General features: G+C 38.1%; 1 protein-coding gene across 1 annotated transcript in view; it reads right to left on the reverse strand.

The window, feature by feature from the left end:
- Positions 1-13,759, reverse strand: part of shisa9a (shisa family member 9a) — a 51,204-nt gene that overhangs the window by 1,196 nt on the left and 36,249 nt on the right. The window contains exon 3 of the mRNA XM_067368588.1: positions 8,065-8,190. Within this exon, the coding sequence (XP_067224689.1) occupies positions 8,065-8,190 (126 nt within the window). The remainder of the gene's footprint in view (positions 1-8,064; positions 8,191-13,759) is intronic.

Here is a 13,759-nt window from a genome sequence, read left to right on the forward strand (position 1 = left end):
AGCCAAACCCTAATCCTAACCATATAGTAAGTACAGGTAGTTACTTAATATTACTCATTACTTAAATGTATAACTACAGTGTAACAAAGACACCTTAAAATAAAGTGTAACCTTATATTTTTATTATTCAACTTTATGTATTTTTGATTTTTCTCATTAAATCATAATTAAAATAAAAAATATGTAATATTTAAAAAAATATAATAAAAAATAAAGTATGAAGCCTTTAAATATGACCCCTTTAAATCTTTAATTTATTTGAAAAAATAAGATGATATCTATGACATAACATCTGTAACATCTTAATATTAAAGTTGCAATGTAATGGAAATAGTGACAGATTTTTCTTACATATTGTGATGTACATCCGAGCGAAATGGATTATCGAAAAAGAAATAAAATTGCATCCGTTGGTTGTTGATTGGACGAAGGCAGATCTTAATATGAGCTTGAGGTCGATTGTAAGAAAGGGGCGTGGTTTAAGCAGGCAAACTAAATGATTGGAGAAGTCTGGCATACATCAGCAGAGAGAAGTCTAAAATTTCAGTGGAAGATCGAGTTGAAAAAACCCCCAAAAAACACAGTAAGATCAATAACATGCATTTAGAAAATATAGTCATATTTAGACATAATCATCCTGTCGAAAATAGCCATTTCAGTTTGTAAACAGCGCAATAGTAAGGTCAGTGTCCCACCTTTCCCGCAGAAACGCACAAGCAGTTAAGGTTTTCAATCTGCGGTCAGTGTAAGTACAGCCTGTCTCGTTCCTCTGGGAGATGTGTCCTTTAACCAGGTGATTCATGTTTATAAGAGGATCATTTCTCTTAGAGTACCAGGCATCCTAGTGTGACTTCCTCTGTCTACTTTTGATGGTCGGCTGCTTTGACGACCTTGAAGATAAACTTTTCATGCTTAAAACGAGTTTGGTCTGCGGTGTGATGATAAATCTTATTTATCGTGCATCTGCCCCTGTGGGAGAAGACGGAGACGTTGGCAGGGTGGACATTTTTTCACAGTTGCTCTGCTCCCTGTATCAGATACACGGATCATCACAACAGACGGGTGAATCAATTACAGTGCTCAACAGTGCAATCAAGATGAATTGTGTTTTCGTAACTAGTGCCCCGAGACAGAGTTCAAATATCTATCGGCTCGCAACTCCGTGACTCCACGCATGGAGTTAGTGTCATCAGGATCTCAAAGGGTTTTGGGGGGAGGGTTTTCTGGTACAGGCCTTTGTTTGAAGCTCCACTTCTCTATGTCGGGTGGAAATCCAATTCTGTGACCTTAGAGATGTATTTGGGGACTGAGAGAGAAGTATTGATTTGTAGAATTGGGACTTATCAGTTCTAACAATTTTGCACCTTTGGGAATTTTCATGGAGGAGGTAATTAAATAAGAAAAAATAACTATGATGCCAGAGGGTCAGTTTTTCTCTGCCCAATTATCATCCATGATAAGGTGAAATCAGAACATTTGGCTTGTCTGGTAGGGGCAGTAGGGGAAGCTTGAGGTGACTTCACAGTATAAATGACACGCATCACATTGATTGAGAAATCCTCAGGTGATCAGTTGGGGAAACAATAGTAGCAACATACTACAGTTAAACCATGGCATTACATTTATGCATTTAGCAGACACTTTTATCAGTAGCAACTTCATGACAGGGTTATAATAGTTTTACTTTTTTTTTGTTTTGTTTTCAATTTAGAGTTCACTATCATTGTTGGTTTTAGTTTAGTATTATATTTTATTTAGTTTTTATTTTAAATGTCTTTAAATAAATAAATAAAAAAAAAATTAAAAAAGTTCTTTAAAAAAGAATTTCAGTCTAGAGCTATTACTATCTAGTCTAGTAGTGGCATTTTCATATTTAATGCAAGTGGGTTGTAAAGATTTCAAGTTTTCAAAAATGCCATGTCATATTATAATATTTTTTGATTTGATTTAGCTTTAAAGTCATGCAAATCTATTGTAGTTTAATTTCAGTTTTCCCAGTTATGTTAGTTTTTATTTTAAATTCAGTATACACACTCACTGTCCACTTTATTAGGTACACCTGGGGCCCGTTTCAGAAAGGAGGTTAAGTAAAAACTCTTGAGTATGTAACTCTGAAATGAGGGAAATTCTGGGTTTTCCATTTCAGAAATGGAGGTATATCCATTGGTAACTTACTCTGTGAACCTAACCAGGTCAAGAGCAGGTTTTCTTAGGTAAACCCAGCATTTCTTTCAGTCTCCTCACCCTTTTTAAAGTGCAAGTTTACTTCATTCATTCATTCAGGCTGCAAAAATGCTTGAGTATTTTTGTCTTAAAGTACAAATATCTAAAAATTCTTAAATCAAGATGCATTTTTTATAAAATGATATAAGATATTTAGTCTTGTTTTCTGGGGGGAATCTAAATGAAGTACATTTACTTAAATAAAATTATCTGCCATTGTGGTAATAAAAATAATCTTAATGCAAATGAAAACAAGATTATTCAGAATGTCTTTTACTCAGTGCAAATGTACATTAACTCCGCCCACCAATGTCACACAATATTAAAAAATGACGCGCATGATTCAACGGCTTCAGTGGTGTAAGCAGTAGCACGTAAGGTGCGTAGAATTGGCTCGTGAAGAGAATAACCCGGGTTTGAGTCCACCTTTTGCCGAGCTCGCTCTTCACCCTTTTCCCATCACATATCACATCAGAAAGGCATTTATTTTCAATAAAAATTAAGAAGTGGAAGTAAAGTGCCTAATGTGTGAGTTTTTAATAATGATAAAAGTATTTATAATTTTAATAAATATAATAATTTACACTCTATGTTATTATTGTATCCTGTTAAAGGGTTAGTTCATCCAAAAATGAAAATAATGTCATTTATTACTCAACCCCATGCCGTTCCACACCCAGACCTTCATTAATCTTCGGAACGCAAATTAAGATATTTTTGTTGAAATCCGATGGCTCAGTGAGGCCTGCATAGCCAGCAATGACACTTCCTCTCTCAAGATCCATTAATGTACTAAAAACATATTTAAATCAGTTCATGTGAGTACAGTGGTTCAATATTAATATTATAAAGCGACGAGAATATTTTTGATGCGCCAAAAAAACAAAATAACGACTTATATAGTTATGGCCGATTTCAAAACACTGCTTCATGAAGCTTCGGAGCGTTATGAATCAGCGTTATGAATCTTTTGTGTCGAATCAGCGGTTTGGAGTGCCAAAGTCACGTGATTTCAGTAGTTTGCAGATCATCACTATATAAGTTGTTATTTTGTTTTTTTGGCGCACCAAAAATATTTTAGTTACTTTATAATATTAATATTGAACCACTGTACTCACATGAACTGATTTAAATATGTTTTTAGTACATTAATGGATCTTGAGAGAGGAAATGTCATTGCTGGCTATGCAGGCCTCACTCAGCCAGAAATATCTTACTTTGTGTTCCGAAGATGAACGAAGGTCTTACGGGTGTGGAACGACATGAGGGTGAGTAATAAATTACATTATTTTCATTTTTGGGTTCAACAATACTGAGGTGCAAATAGTATGTATCTGTCTAAAGTATAAATAGCATCTAATTACTATGTACACTTATTGCAAAAAACTGCTGCTTTTACATGGTAAACAGAACATATTACTATTTTCTATTTTTCTTAGCATCTACAGCTAATTGCACTTACTGTAAATAGCATCTATCACTAAGAAAATATGCTATTTCCACTTGTAAATAGCCGCTTCCTTATTTTCTAACCCCATTGGCAGATAATTTGCAAAATAAAAAAATGACTTATGTTTACCTCTGATATTATAACAGTGATAAGAATTTAACTTGTATTGACTCTTTTTGTCAGGTGCAGGAGCCTTGGTGAATCGTAATATCGGAGCTCCATTGATCATGTCTTTTCATAGTCATGGTGCATGTGCTTAACTCAGAGTCAACCTACTCAGAGTTGAGAGACCTAACTCAGTTCAACTGTTCTGAAACAGAAATCTCAGAGTTTCCTATTTCAGAGTAAGTCAACTCAGAGTTCAAGTTTTAACTCAGAGTTGGTTGAACCTCCATATTGAAACGGGCCCGTTCAACTCCTTTTTAACACAAATATCTAATCAGCCAATCACATGGCAGCACAATGCATTTAGCTATGCAGACATGGGGTGCTATGTAGACATAGTGTACATGAATTCGGGCACTGTTAAGGACAGTAAGGACCCTGGATCACTACATTGGGACACTGATAACTTTATTTCCAGCGACATGACAACGTCCTCATTGTACAACATCACTACTGATATTTATGAACAAAAGCAGAACTGTTATCTTTCTGACATTTTTTAAATGTTATTTAAAGTGCATTGTGATAAATACTTTGCTTGTTACATATACGTGCAACATTTCAGCCATAAATTATAAATGTTATCTAGATTATGTTCATTACCTGTCTAGCGAGGTTTTTGCAATTGAGACAGCCCTTCCTGGCCGACTTCTGTATCAGTGCCCTGACTAATGAACTAGGGAGCTGACTGAGATGCAGTTCTGTGGGCAAAAATGCCTTGTTGATGCCAGATGCCAGAGGTCAGAGGAGAATGGCCAGATTGGTTCGAGCTGATAGAAAGGCAACAGTAACTCAAATAACCACTCATTACAACTAAGATCTGCAGAAGAGCATTTCTGAACGCACAACACGTCAAACATTGAAGCAGATCACAGCGGGTGCCACTTCTGTCAGCTAAGAACAGGAAACTGAGGCTACAATTCATATGTGCTAAACAAAATTGGACAATAAAAGATTGGAAAAACGTTGTCTGCTCTGATAAGTCTCGATTTCTGCTGCTACATTCAGACATATCAATGGTTCAGGCTGTTGGTGGTGGTGTATGGTGTGGGGGATGTTTTCTTGGCACACTTAGTATTAAACTTAGTATTGTTAAAATGTCACAGCCTACCTGAGTATTGTTGTTGACCATGTCCATCCCTTTATGACCACAGTATACCCATCTTCTGATGGCTACTTCCAGCAGGATAATGTGCCATCTTACAAATTTCAATGAATTTTAATGATGACATAGAATAAATGTTTCAACAAAAATCACAATTGCCAAGTGCATAGGCTTTCTACCCTTAATATTAGGCTATTATAGCAATATTTACTTAAGGGACAGTCTGTTTCACAAAATTATATTTTGATTGGCACATTTGAATGCAGCTCTGTACTGAGTAGGCTAAAGGTACTGTAGAAATAATTTTTTTTTTTCATGTTTAGAAGGCTAGATAATTGTTCATAGTTAGTTGATTACTTCACTGTATTGTTACTGTTTATCACCATGCAATGAGCACGTGTTTTATAGTAAAGAAGACACAATTAATTACTTTTGGTAGTGGTAGTATCATGGTAACCTGTCTGTATTCATGGCAAAACCACTAAAATTGTGTAGACTCTGTGAGTTGAAATTTATAATATGTTGTCCTAGGCAATTTTTCTTTTTGTTTTATGTAGTCATATTATTCAATGCTCTGCCATCTGTATTTTTCAGAAGATTTTAGTTTCATAGTTGTACATGAATGGGCCATTTATGTTTTTCTATCTGGGGAAATTTTGTGTTATGTCACCACCCCTTTTCATTACTTCATATGCCCAGTGGCGATTCTAGACTCCTGGGGGCTCTATGAAAAACTTTTAAGGGCCCTTGTCAGTGCATTCATAAAACCCCCCAAAATGACCCCAACCCCTTAATCTGTTCTTTCAGAGAGTTGAAACAATAAAAAGAATTAAAAACAATAGGACAAATACAACAGAAAAAAGGTACGAATGAAATAAACAATTTAGCCTTCTAAAAATAAAAGCCTATACAGAAACTGAATAAAGTAATCAAAGGTAAAAATAAAACACTGTCTTCACCGTATGAAATAAATATACATTGGTTCTTATATTAAAGTTAATAAAGTTATTCAGTGAAGAGCAGTGAATTATTCTCTCATTGTTGTTTGATTAATATTAACAGGTTTCCACAGAAATTAACTGGAACATTTTGTCCCAGGAACTTTTTTCCCAGGAAGTCCCAACCCCCCCACAGACCACCCTCGATGGACGTTTAGCAAGGGGGAGCTAATGTTCAGCGAAGAGGAGCGAATGTATAACCACACCCTAATCCTACCCTAACCCTCCCCACAACTCTTTCTCTCCACCCCACTGGGTGTCCAAAGAGAAGGAGAGTTCTATCCCTCAAGCCCACTGGATGCCAGAGAGGAGGAACTGGCCATCAAAGACTCTGCAGTGAGTACCACTTGTCTAATGTACTGTGAAGATTAGGCAAATTAGGTGACTCAGGACTTCACGTGACTTTCCAGTTCCCACTGGATTTTCTCCTCCGCACATAAGATTAATAAAGCCTGAACCTCATTGTCGGTCCATCGATTGTATTTTTTAAACTCCACTGTTGATTTAAATTGCAAACAACTTTTACTGCACGCACTGCAAAAGTCTTTTAAAAATGGTAGTTGAAATAAAATGCTGCATGGAGTCAACCAGTCAGCATGTTTAGCGCCCAAGTCCCACCCCCAAATGTTCCTGAACTTTGAAAAAGTACTTCCTTTCAGAGGAGGGGAATTTTTACCTGGAAACTTCATTTAGACCCTGGTTCCTGGGGTCAAAACACATCGAGTACCACCCCTAAGTCCCTAGTTCCTGGAGAAAGTTCCTGCGGTGGAAACCTTCCCTACTCTTTATGTTCACTAAAGACAGAACTGAATATGTTTAAGTGAAAACTCCCCAAGACAGACATTCGGTTATATTTTTGTGTGTGAATTTTTCCATTTAAGAGCACTCTCGAAGCCCCCAATAGCCTATACTTGTCCATGTTTCGCTCCATCTTGGAGCGTATGCACAGAAAGCCACTTTTGCAGTTTAATATGCTTTTAACTCCTTTTTAGTATCAATCTAGTCTGGTTACATGATTTGACTGATTTGGATGTTATGTAGGAAAGATAACAGTGCACCGCTTTGAATGCGGTGTCGTGTTTTCATAATTGTTGGAAACCAAAATCAAAAATGAAACTAAAATTCTATTAATCACACAGTACTAGGCATTAAATCATCTTTGAGTGCAAGGGGGCCCTATGCAACTTGCGTACTTTGTGTATAGGGAGGACCGGCACTGCATACACCCCTTCTTCAATGCTCTGTTGGCGCCGGTTCTGCTTGAACATGACAATGAGTTCACTATACTCAAATAGTCTCCATAGTCACCAGATCTCAATCCAGTAGAGCACCTTTTGGATGTGGTGGAACAGAAGATTTGCATCATAGATGTGCAGCCAACAAATCTGCAGCAACTGTGTGATGCTGCCATGTCAATATGGACTAAAATCTCTGAGGAATATTTCCAGCACCTCGTTGAATCTTTACCATGAAGAATTAAGGTAGTTCTGAAGGCAAAAAGGGGTCCAACCTGGGGCTAGCAAGGTGTACCTGAACTGGCCTTTGAGTGTATATACATACATTGTTTTCACTTTTATTCAGCAATGTGCATTAAAATGATTAAATATAACAGTAAAGACATGCATAACAGACATGTATAAGAGATGAACCTTTGAATCTGAGAATCCTGAAAAAAATGTATCACGGTTTCTACAAAAATATTAAACAGCACAACTGTTTTCAACAGATATAAATGTTTCTTGAGGAACAAATCAGCATATAAGAATGATTTCCGAAGGATCATGTGATAGTAAAGACTGGTGTAATGGCTGCTGAAAATTCAGCTTTGCCATTTTATGTATGTATATATATGTTGAGTTTTCCTAATGAGATATACTGCATTTGAATACTCCCAAGCGAACTGTAATGAGGTACAGTGACTCTCTTTCCATTCAGATCCAGTGATAAAACACCTCTCAAAGCCTCTTATTCTGGGATTCATTAATCATTTGTAAAATATTCTGCGGTAAATGCTATGTTCAATAAGAGGAATAATTTATGAGTTTTGCACAGGAAAGATCCACATGAGAGTATAACACTGACATACTAAAAATGATCCTTTCGAGTGTACTGTATATCCTTACCCACAGCCTTCAGTGAGGCGTATTTGTTGAACTCTTTTGCCGATTGTTGTTGCTCATAGACATGGGACAGCTGGCTGAGGGCTGGATATTGGTGCGTTTGCATCATGTTGTTTATCTGGCCGCCTTCTGCAAAAACAAAACAAAAAAAAAAAACATTGTTAAAGGGTTGCATCATTATTTTGTCTTAATTCACAGCATTTTTATTTGTCATCCCTTAATAATATGTCTAGCTTACTGCTGACTAATGTCACTTGGGATTCAGTTGCCACTAATAACAAAAGAGAAACAGACACCTAAAGGCTCTAAATCTTTTTGTACATACAGTAGGTTGCAGGCAGAAAACAGAAGAATCAGACTGAATGGATCTGATAACGAGTTGTTTGATGTGCGTATGCGGCTAGTGTCACAACCCGGTCCAATCTGCCTCCTGTGATGTGACAGTCAAAGAATAAGCGATGGTATGTATATACAACCGGTCTCATTGATTTCCTCCCTTGACTTCCTCCGGTTCATAGAGATGAATTGTCAGCGGTGAATGACGATCAAAGAGGTGTAACCTGCGTGGCAGAGCTGTCAACGTAGAGCTCCTGTTGTGACTAATTAATCACTTAGCCCTGCAGCAGGGTTGCTGACACATGTCTGTACTGAGCGCCGTGCAGTGAGTCATGCACACCAGACATCACACAGATTACTGCTCAACACAGCTTCTGAAAAACACTATAGACTATACTGTACACCCATTAGCGCTTAGTACGCTTGTTTTCTCAAATGTTTTTGTCAAATAATAATAGATTATTTTTTTTATTTTTTTATTTTTTTTGCCAGAGCGTGTGGAAATGATTGTTTATTTGCTAGTAGTACATCGTTATATCCTTTTATGTAATGTTCAAAATTGAATGACTCAGGGAAACGGATACTGAACACTTTGAGTGCACCAGTGATGTAAAGTATTTAAAGGGTTAGTTCACCCAAAAATGAAAATTCTGTCATTTATTACTGACCCTCATGTCGTTCCACACCCATAAGACCTTCATTAATCTTCAAAACACAAATTAAGATATTTTAGTTGAAATACGATAGCAATGGACACTTCCTCTCTCAAGATCCAAAAAGGTACTAAAAACATATTTAAATCGGTTCATGTGAGTACAGTGGTTCAATATTAATATTATAAAGCGACGAGAATATTTTTGGTGCACCAAAAAAACAAAATAACGACTTATTTAGTGATGGCCGATTTCAAAACACTGCTTCATGAAGCATCGGAGCACAAATAAAACAAAGGTTTTACGGGTGTGGTACGGCATGAGGGTAAGTAATAAATGACAGAATTTTCATTTTTGGGTGAACTAACCCTTTAAGTATATTTGGCTACTATGTACTTTGACAGAGTATCAAGGATATTAGCAAATTTTACTCTCAACTTGACTACATATTTGATTATGCTTGTACTCCAATACATTTGTAATGAGTAATGCAATTATACATTACATTTATATTTACATTATTTATATTTACATTATACATTACATTTTTCATGGCACCTAACTTTTTCTCCAGCAGTTCATTTCTGTTACATAAGACATTTCTGTTATTGTGCGTTTTAATCTTTTTTTTTTTTTTTTTTGCCAGAATTTCATTTCAGTACTTAAAAAAGTCATATTTTCATTAATTTGGTATTTACTGTATGTGTAGAGAAAATGTGTTGTAAGTATTCTGCCCAATCCGAATGCAACACTTGTTACTTTTTAAAGGGTTAGTTCACCCAAAAAGGAAAATTCCATGTCGTAAGACCTTTGTTCATCTTAGGAATACAAATTAAGATATTTTTGATAAAATCTGATGGCTCAATGAGGCCTGCATCGCCAGCAAGACAATTAACACTTTCAATGCCCAGAAAGGTACTGAAGACATATTTAAAACATGTGACTACAGTGGTTCAACCTTAAAGTTATGAAGTGACGAGAATACTTTTTGTGCGCCAGCAAAACAAAATAACGACTTTATTCAACAATATCTAGTGATGGGCGTTTTTAAAACACCGCTTCATGAAGCTTTACGAATCTTTTGTTTCAAATCAGTGGTTTGGAGCGTATCAAACTGTCAAAGTCACGTGATTTCCGAAATCGAGGCTTTGTTATGTCACAAGTGTTTCGAAATTTCAATGTTTCACCACTAGGGGGCATGACAATGGCAGTTTGATACACCCTCCGAACCACTGAATCGAAAAAAAAGATTTGTAAAGCTTTGAAGCTTCATGAAGCAGTGTTTTGAAATCGCCCCTCACTAGATATTGTTGAATATAGTCGTTATTTTGTTTTTTTCGCTTCATAACATTAAGGTTGAACCACTGTAGTCACATGAACTGTTTTAAATATGTCTTTAGTACCTTTCTGGGCATTGAAAGTGTTAATTGTCTTGCTGGCGATGCAGGCCTCACTGAGCCATCGGATTTTATGAAAAATTTGTGTTCCGAAGATGAACGAAGATCTTACAGGTGTGGAATGCCATGAGGGTGAGTAATTAATGACAGAATTTACATTTTTGGGTGAACTAACCCTTTAATCTCTAACAGGCAAAAGGCAAAGGTCAGCAAGACATTATTAAGTGAGCTGACTGTCCTCCTCCAGTGTTCTCAGAACTGTGACCTCCTCTGTGACCTCCGCAAACTGTAAGTGATGAGATGAGCACATAATAACGTTGAGTGGCAAGCCGTGGCACAACAAGTATGTGTTTCAAGGCTGGCAAGGTCAAAAAGCAAAATAAACTCCACGAAGCCAGAAGAAGCTAATATACAATAATAATAAAAAAAGAGATAAACACCTCTTTTTTGAAGAACATTTGTTGGTTTTTCGGGCCAAAACGTTCCTGTTAACCATACATGCTGTTCATTTAGTACACCACAGATTTTGCGGCCTACTCTTTTGAAAATTTGACAGAAGTAGCAGATAAGTGGGAGTGATCCCATGCTTGGTTCTATTCAATTTCCTGGGTATCTTAGTGTTTGTTTTGTTTTGTGTAAGAAGCTGACTCATTTCCACTGGGAGAACTTCCTCCCAAGTGTTTGGTTGCAAATTGCCTTTACACCATCTTCTCCTTGTGCTATCACTCTTGTCATGGCAACACAAGTGTTCATGCTCTGTTTGCAGTGCATGCAGCCAGCCTCTTGTATGGTTTCTACCACCCACAGGCTAAGCAAGCTCAGTGTTTGCAACTCATGGACCTTCGGTGTTTGTTCTTGTGTTGTTAAATACCCCATCTCCACTAGCCCGCTGAACAAGGAAACATTAACACACGCATTAATTAGCAATTGTTATCTGACACTGAGGAGAAATATGGTTTTGCTGGGATCACATTCAACTTTGCAATTAGTAGACTGCAGTGTGATCTGCTATGATGGACCGGGTTAAAAAACAGAGATGTAAAACATCCCATCACAGCCCGCAGGAGATCATCCCTGTCATGTGGATATAATACAGACCCCAGTATGTTTGTCAGTCAAAGTTTAACAGCTGTGTACAGGGCAGCTTTTGATGTCATATATATATCCAGGTTTCCTTTGAGGGAAGGATGATACTTAATGTAATGTACTTTATCCTAATATAGGATTATAAAAACTTTATAAAAACTTTATCCTAAGGAAAAGACAGCTTACAGCAGTTGCTGTTTTTAGCAAATGTGAAGAGAGATCACATAATCACAGACTTTTTTAATCTGTGGTGACAGTGAGATGATCACAGATTTTTTTTTTTTTTTTTTGAGAAGGTTATGAGTTGAAAGACTAAATTCTCTACATACTTGCCTTCTGTATTACCTAGTGGAAATGTATGTATGCATCAGTGGTGTTCTGAAATGAGGAGACAGAATCCAGTTATTTGTGTTCCAGTTAGACTAAATTTTGACATAATTTTCAGGTTAAATATATAAAGTTGAGTTGGCACATAAATCCGCCTCCCCTTACTCACTCGTTTCAAAGATCCAGATGAATATTGTTGGTGTTACAGGGCTTGAATTTTGGCATGGGATTGTGCATATTGTGCATAATTTTACTCATTCCCACAGATTTTGTGCTCACATAAATCTGCCTCTTAGTACCTAATTGAGTTCTTTTTCACTGCTTATTGTGCTTAAACAGTCAAATACACACAAAATAATGTCAAAATGCCGCTCTTGGCAAGTATGTACATAAACACAGTCAGTTGTGTTTTAAGTGAACGTAAACAGTTGAGAAAGAAAACGCATGTGTAACAGTATAATGGATCTGTGCGTCAGGTCTTAAAGTGACAGCAGCCTAATATACTTGCTGCCAAATTATGAAATAATATTAAAAAGATCTATATGGCAGTTTTTACACATGGTGTTGATGTCAAAATTGTGGCCAGTGAAAATGCTGAGTGCCTAGTAACTTTGGAAATCCACTAGCCATAGTGGCTGGTGAGCAAAAAAATTAATGTCATATATATATATATATATATACGTGTTAATATAATTAATATATGTCATGATCATTACTGGGAGTGCCCTTGTTTGCCACTAGAGGGCACTCCAACCCGGACTGTGTCTCACCCCACTTATGAACTTCATCACCCATAATGCACTTCCCTGGACTCATTATTCCATGTCATTGCACCCAGCTGTTTTGTGTTCTCTCAGTAGTGTCTGTCTATTTATACCCTGTTTGTTTCTGCTTTTGTTATGGAGGTTTCAGTTCAGGTCACTTGTTTCTTTGCTTGTTTTCTTGTTTCATGTTTGACTGCCTTTGTGGATTTTGACCCCTGCCTGTTCTGGATTTATGATTTTTGGATTACACATTAAATAACCTCTGCACTTGGATCTTGCCTGCTTGTTTCTGTGGATACCGTGACAGAAACCTCCATCCCTACTAGATCCAGCAGGATGGTTATCCAGATCACTCCTCCAGCCACGGTGAGGGAGCGGATGGCTCTTGTTCGGGCGGTGCTGGCTCTGCGACAGGAGGGGAGAGAGATAGGGTGTTTTGCCCAGTTTTTTTGGACATTTTCAAGAGGGCTGCGGTATAGCATCTCGAGCATCAGAGTGGGTGGGCCACACTGGGTCAGCCGGACCCCGTTCCAACCAGTGAGTTCGATCCAGATTCCGCTCCAGCTCGTGAGTCCGTTCCAGAGGCCACAAAGGAGGTGAGCACTGAGCCTCAGCTTCACTCCGGTAAAAGGAGGAGGAGGAGGAAGAAGGCTTCCTTCATCCTTCAAGGCCCGGAGGCCTCTCCAGAGCCCGCTCCAGCCAGTGAGTCCACTCCAGAGTCTTCAGAGGAGGTGGACACTGAGCCTCAGCTTCACTCCGGTAAAGGGAGGAGGAGGAGAAGGAGGAAGGCCTCTTCCATCCTTCAAGGCCCGGAGTCAGCTCCAGCCAGTGAGTCAGCTCCAGCCAGTGAGCTCGCTCCAGTCAGTGAGTCCATTCCAGAGCCCGCTCCAGTCAGTGAGTCCATTCCAGAGCCCGCTCCAGCCAGTGAGTCCACTCCAGAGCCCGCTCCAGTTAAGGAGTCCGCTCCAGCCAGTGAGTCCATTCCAGAGTCCGCTCCAGCCAGTGAGTCCATTCCAGAGTCCGCTCCAGCCAGTGAGTCCACTCCAGAGCCTGCTCCAGCCAGTGAGTCCACTCCAGAGCCCGCTCCAGTTAATGAACCCGCTCCAGCCAGTGAGTCCACTCTAGAACCCGCTCC

This window comes from Chanodichthys erythropterus, chromosome 19 (genome assembly GCF_024489055.1).
Source record: "Chanodichthys erythropterus isolate Z2021 chromosome 19, ASM2448905v1, whole genome shotgun sequence".
Classification (NCBI taxonomy): domain Eukaryota; kingdom Metazoa; phylum Chordata; class Actinopteri; order Cypriniformes; family Xenocyprididae; genus Chanodichthys; species Chanodichthys erythropterus.